Source organism: Phalaenopsis equestris, unplaced genomic scaffold (assembly GCF_001263595.1).
Source record: "Phalaenopsis equestris unplaced genomic scaffold, ASM126359v1 Scaffold000488, whole genome shotgun sequence".
NCBI classification, from domain to species: domain Eukaryota; kingdom Viridiplantae; phylum Streptophyta; class Magnoliopsida; order Asparagales; family Orchidaceae; genus Phalaenopsis; species Phalaenopsis equestris.
The window spans coordinates 763,157-770,150 of record NW_018164928.1 but is presented as its reverse complement, the minus strand read 5'-3'; the positions used below and the strand labels follow the sequence as shown (position 1 = coordinate 770,150).

Sequence of the window (6,994 nt, the reverse complement as noted above, 5' to 3'; positions counted from 1 at the left end):
TATATATATATGTATATATATATGTATAGATGTGTAAAAGTCGAGTCGGTGTGTATGTAAAATCTCTATATTTTTTGCCGAAAGTTCACTGAGAATGGAGATATGCGCGTTCTTTTTCCTTTTCGACACAGTGATTCTGATAGTTGAGTCGGCGCGAAAGTTTAGCTCTTTGAAGCATCGGGCTCGTTCGGGCTGGGATAGGTGTAACAAACAGTTTTTTAAATTTTTTTAAAGGTGAATCTGATCAAATACACGTGACTTAATATTATTGGAGTCCGGACATATCAAATCAATAATTATTTCCTTGGCAGCACACTCTGTTTGACAAATGATCAGTACACCATTATATTAAGTTCATATCACAAGCCCAACATCCAATCATATGATTCCATGTTATGAATGCATTTATTTATGAATAATTGGCCGTCACGAGCCCACAATGAAATAAGCCAGCTTTCTTCGACCAATTAATGGCTAATAGACATATGGAGGACTGCATGATTCATAAAATCCACATATTTTTCTATCCATCAAATCCATCGGGACTATCTGTCAAACTAAATGTCGAGCTAATACTAACCCAAAGTATTATCTCTCTTCTCCATAAATCGTCGAAGTGCCAACAGTCACATCCCACAGAGTCAAGAGGCTCCTTAGACTCATTCGCTAAGTTCTCCTAACCAGTGCTCCTGAGGATTGACACTTAACCAAATTATTCGGTCGACATATATCTCGTAATCATTTATGAGCCACTTAACATTCATGTCATGATTTTTTTCATGAAGACAGTGTGGATAGACTTCATACATTATTCCTCGTAATATGATATTTTTCATCGCTCTAGCTCTCGATGGAGATCCATCTCTCTGTCTCTCTCTCTCCCGATCATCGAGAATTTAGGCATGAAGAACACATTGTACAAATTGTTTTTTTATTACATGACTTCTTGCTTTCCTCTATTATCTTATTCATGATAATCACATGCAGACCATCCAAAACATTGAAATTTATAAATCAACCACTCGGATAATTTTTTTAAATTGCAATATATGTGTTATTAATGTAATACTAAATTACTTAATATTATTAATATCATTTTAAAAAATAATATGATAAAACAACAAGAAATTTTTTTTAGGGTAGACATCATGCAATTTTTATTCAATACCAAGGTAGCCGAGCTGCCGCCCCTCCATATGGAAAAAAAGGTATATTTATAATATTATCACTTTTTTTTTTTAAATGATAATATTAATGCAGACCATGTATTTTACTCTTTAAAGGTCAAAATATTAAATTTTTTATTAATATGAAAATTTTGGGAGGTATAAATATTAAAAAAAAAAGGCAATTATGTAAAGACCTTCTGAAACTTCTTATTTACAAATCAACCCATGTCATTCATTATTTTTTCTAATTCTCACTAAAATATGAGATTTCATGTTAAAACCTCAACCCATATTTTTCATTATTATCAAATTCTCAATAGTTTCATCGTGGGACAATAGGGGTGTAAATGAGTTGAGTTGAGTTGAGCTCGAGCCATGCCTTTATCAAGCTCGGTTCGTCTTGCAAATTATGAGTTTGATGTCACTCTCAAAAGAGCTCTTTGGGGTAGTGGACAGCCCAAAACTTGAGTATTGCTTTTCGGCCCACACCTAACCAATGTGGGATTTTTTGTCCGTGACATTCTCCTCCACTATATCACGTGACACCCTCGTCATAGATCGACTCCTTTGAGGGTCTCACTAGACTATAGAAAGTCCACACACCTGACAAAATAATAATATACTCTGATACCACTTGTCACCTCCCAAAAGAGTTCTTCGGGGTGGTGGGCAACCTAAGGCTTAAATACTGCTTTTCGACCCTACACTTAGTCAATGTGAGACTTTTTGTCCGTGACATTAAGCTCTAGTTGAGCTCGAGCTCGGTTCATAGTGGCAATAGCCATCTCGTGAGCTCAAACTAATAATTTAATTTTTACCTGAGCTCACTAGAGAACACATTGGTGGTTGGAGAAGGAGGAGAATGTAGCAATAGCTCACCATAAAATATATCAAAATGACTAGAGATGTGCTGATCGAACCGACTCTTGAGTCGAGCTCAGAAGAGCTCGTGCTCGAGCTCGTGACTTGATAAGCTCAACTCGTGCGCTCGTTAAAGAGCCAAGCTCAAGCCAGCTCAGCTTATTTACACCCCTACGTGACATTCTTAAATATATCAATTCAGCTCAGCTTATTTACACCCTTACGTGACATGTTTAAATACATCAATTCAGTAGATCAATTAGATAATTGGCTTGTAAATATCAATGTTTAGGATGACGTGTACGTTATTAACCCTCCCATCCTCTCTATGATTGGACACCAATCCCCAAGTCACAGGGACGGCCACAACACCGAGCTCATTCATATTACGGTGGACCAGCAGCATAAATTTACATGATTCACATGGATCGGTTCCACTTAACCCGGTCAAAACGAAACTATCAGGAAGAAGGAAATAAAAAAATCTTTTTTAGTTTTTTTTGGACGGAAACTTCCACAAAACTCTTTTTTTTTTTTTTTAAAAAAAAATATTTTGATTTCATTTTTGCCTTCGTCCTCCTTCATCTACCTATAAAACCCATTCAACGATCCATCTCTGCAACAACACGCGTCTCAAAACGGCGACTGTAAGTTGCGATATCAGATATGCCGGCGCCCTAAGTTTCTCTGCGCCGATGAAAATCGTCAGCCATTGTTTGAAGATCGCCGCCGGCGATAAAGCCGACGACGGCCTTTCGCTCAGCCGCAGCGATGGTCTATTGTGGTACAAAGACGTTGGGAAGCACTCCGCCGGCGAGTTCTCCATGGCCGTCGTGCAAGCAAATTACCAGATGGAAGATGGATGCCAGATTGAGTCTGGTTCTCTCAGCTCCGACGAGGATGTTGACGCAATGAATGGAACCTTTGTTGGAATCTACGATGGGCATGGCGGAGCGGAGGCCGCACGGTTCATTACTGCTAACTTGTTCCTTAATCTGAAAGGTAAAGTTTTTAGGGTTTAGCTTTAGCCCCCCAATTTTTCCCATGGATGGAGTTGAAGGTTATGTTTCTTTTTAAAATGATTGTCATAATTTCATTCATATTTAGAATGTGAAAACTGAAGGTTTTATATTTGAAAGAGTTTTTATGAGATTTGCTATGTTTGGAATCAACATTGGAGTGCACAAATACATTTTCTTTTTTTTGGTTGGGAAGTTTGAACTTTTAAGTTATTATTGGTATTTACTAAATCTCATAAATCAGGATTTACTAAATCCTGAATGGGTTAAATCTGAAAATCTGTATGACAACAGATTTACTAAATCCTTTCACCATGTTCAATCGTAGACCGCGAAGTTAAATCCATACTGTCCTTGGGATTGAGTAGATTTGGGATTTACAGCCGATGGAATCCGGATTTACTGCATCTAGGGATTTATTTTGTCTGAAATGATTGTCTGGTAGGATTCCTCCTAAATCCTGAATAAATCCGTTGCCAGACAATCTGTTAATGACAATTAGATTAGAAATTAGTGATTAGTGATTATTGTGCGCTTTGAATTTGAGTCCACTGGTTGGAGATCTTCTAATTTGAGAGAAATCTCTCAACCATCTCCTTCACAAGCCTTGCAAGCGTCTGCATTCCTATTCAAACTATTATAATGGAGTCATATAATTACAAATTTTAGGAACAATAATGGTATTTTTGGATGGGGCATTTACATATATGCCGCCCAATTCTCTTGTATTTACATGTAACACCTTAGCTTTGATGTTTATATGCACACCGCTCAAAGCTTTCAGATCACATCAACAATACCAGTATTTTCACTTTGTAGAAAGTGAAATACACCTTTTCATGCATAAATAAGATGACATATATGTAAAAATTGAAGTTTAGGTGTTAGTTATGTAAATACATAAGAAGTAAGTGGTATGCATGTAAATCCTTCTTTTTGGATTTGAAAGGGTTAGATGAATCTGAGCAGAAAGCTTCAGCATGTCTGGATTTCCTCATGTCAAAACGGCCTCATTTTTATTAGCATGAACTATGGTTTTAATAGACTTGATTGCCATTCAAGTAGATATTGGGGAGTGAACTAATGGGACTTCAAATTTGGGTCACATATGTCAGCGATTAAATCCATTTTCAAACTAAAAATTTAAATTTTCTGCTCCAGAATAATTTTTTTTTTCTGAAGATATACATATATGCCACTCAATTCTTATGTATTTACATATCTAACACCTGTACTTCAATTTTTGCATATATACCTCCTTCCCTATGCTTGGAAAGGTGTACTTCACATTTTGAAAGTTAAAAGTGGTATTTTTTTAATGTGATATGAAAGATTTGGGTGGTGTAAATGTAATAATTTAGATGTTAGATATGCAGATGCATAAGTAGCTGATGTAGGACTAAACTCACTCTAACTGGGCTTAAAAATTAAATTTTTTTTGCTCTAATGGAGTGCAGAGATTGTTTCTGAGCACAAAGGGATATCAGTGGATGTTCTTAGGAAGGCATTTTCCACCACAGAAGAAGGTTTTCTATCCCTTGTAAGAGAGAAATGGAAGAGACTTCCACAGCTTGCATCAGTTGGTTCCTGCTGTTTGATTGGTGTCATATTCGCTGGAACATTATACGTCGCGAATGTCGGGGATTCTCGTTTGGTTTTGGGAAGATTAGGTGGCGATGGGAGAGGGACCATCGCCGTGCAGATGACAACGGATCATAATGTGAGCGATGAGGCTGTGAGGAATGAGCTGATGTCACTGCATCCTCATGATTCTCAGATTGTGGTTTTGAAACACAATGTATGGCGTGTCAAAGGTCTCATACAGGTATATTTTTTTGGAAGATTTGCATACAAACCTCTCAATTCTTATGTATTTACGCATCTAATAGCACCTTCAATTTATACATATATGCCATCTTACCTATGGATGAAGAGATGTATTCACTTTTTAAAAGTTAAAATAGTGTCATTTTTTATTTGAAATGAAAGATTTGGGCGGCATAAGTGTATAAAGTGGAGTTTAGGTGCTAGATGTAAGAAAATTGGTGTTATGTAAAAAAGGAATTTTTACATACCTACCACTCAATTCTGATGTATTTATATATCTAACAGCTAAGCTTTAATTGATACATGTATGCCACCATAACTAGCATGAATATGTATATATGTTAGTATGTAAATACATAAGAATTGGGTGGTATGTATATAAATAGCCCTTTTTTGATAAATTAATTCAGTAACATGTGCATTATTAGAAAAGATTTCTCATTACAGACAAAGGTTGTGAGATTGGTCTTCTTTCTGCAAAAATATTTTCATGAAAAACATAATGTTGGATTGAATAGAAACTTCACCTTCTTATGAATCACAAAGCAATGTTAGTATGTCATGCATGCAAATTATTTTCCATGCAGATATCCAGATCTATTGGTGATGCTTATCTGAAAGACTCACAGTTCAATCAAGAGCCTCTGCTTGCGAAATTTCGGCTTCCTCAGCCGTTCTATAAACCGGTTCTCAGCTCGGATCCGTCGATAATAACCCATAAATTGTCGCCTCGAGAGCAATTCATGATATTTGCTTCGGACGGACTATGGGAGCATTTAAGCAATCAAGAAGCTGTGGATATAGTTCGTTTCAATCCTCGTGCTGTGAGTTGCTTTCTCTATTGCTATTATTATTATTATTTTTTTGGGAAATTTACATGCGTCGCACATAATTCTTGTGTATTTACATATCTCACACATAAACTTTTATATTTACGTTCATTTTACTTTGGTGGCATCTCACTTTTAAAAAGTGATACGTGTAAATATGAAAGTTTAGGCCCATTGTTTATCTTGTAATGTATGTAGGATTTAGTATTGTTTGTAAGGAGTAAATGATAGTTGGAAGGGTATATTTTAGATGAAGGTCTTATACTTTCCTCATAAGTTCAGAATTGGGTTAGGATAGAGCGCAATACAAGGATGGGGCATTTACTTATATACCACAAATTCTTATATATTTACACATCTAACGCATGAACTTTCATATTTACACACATGCTACACAAATTTTTTGACATTACATCAAAACACCACAATTGCTTACTTTTTGAATGTCAAATACACCTTTTCATGCATGCATTTTTAACGTTGCAGTGTTATAAATGTAAATATCAATTTTTTAGGAGTTAGATATGCAAATACAAAAGAATTGTATGGCATGTATGTAAATTTCCTTATAAGAATTGATTGAATAGTTATTTGTTAGTCTGATCTCAAACCAAATTTAAAGTTTAGAAGACTTTTTTTTGTTGCATTTGAGCTGAATATCCCAAATCAGAATTTCTCTTTTTGCCCTTCATATGTTTGACAATACATGATCCCAAAAAAAAAAGATAGATATGTAATTTTCTCTTTATTTTTGTATAGTGAATGATGTCAATTTAAAATTTAAAAATGCAATTATATTTGCTATTAGGGTATATATATAAATCATTAGCAATGAATATATAATTATTTGCACTCCATCAATAAACAGACAGTCAGTTTATTCGCAACAGCTTCCTGCGGCAGCTGCACCAAATAGACCCTAAAGCTTAAATAGGTCTCAAACTCGATAAAAAAAATAAGGAATAAACTCAAATAAGAATTTAAAACTCGAGTCATGTCCAAACTCGGCTCAAATGTGATAAAAACTAAAATAAAAAAAAACTCGAATAACATAATACTCGTCTCAAATCGGCTTATTTTCACAATCTGACCCTAAATTTATTGAAAATTGCACATTTGGTGCAGGGAATTGCAAGGAGGCTCATAAAACATGCATTAATGGTGGCTGCTAAGAAGAGAGAAATGAGGTATTCTGACCTGAAGAAGATTGGTAGAGGCATCAGAAGGCATTTCCATGATGACATTTCTGTAATTGTTATATTCTTTGATCATTTATTGATCAGCAGGA

The 6,994-nt window shown here is 35.4% G+C and overlaps 1 protein-coding gene across 1 annotated transcript in view; it reads left to right on the top strand.

Moving 5' to 3' along the window:
* The first annotated feature begins 2,596 nt into the window (after positions 1-2,596).
* The window catches only part of LOC110028064 (probable protein phosphatase 2C 60), a 4,589-nt gene continuing 191 nt past the window's right edge, over positions 2,597-6,994 (top strand). The window contains exons 1-4 of the mRNA XM_020729765.1: positions 2,597-3,032; positions 4,507-4,874; positions 5,464-5,700; positions 6,832-6,988. Coding sequence (XP_020585424.1) covers positions 2,726-3,032; positions 4,507-4,874; positions 5,464-5,700; positions 6,832-6,988 — 1,069 coding nt within the window. The 5' untranslated portion in view covers positions 2,597-2,725. The remainder of the gene's footprint in view (positions 3,033-4,506; positions 4,875-5,463; positions 5,701-6,831; positions 6,989-6,994) is intronic.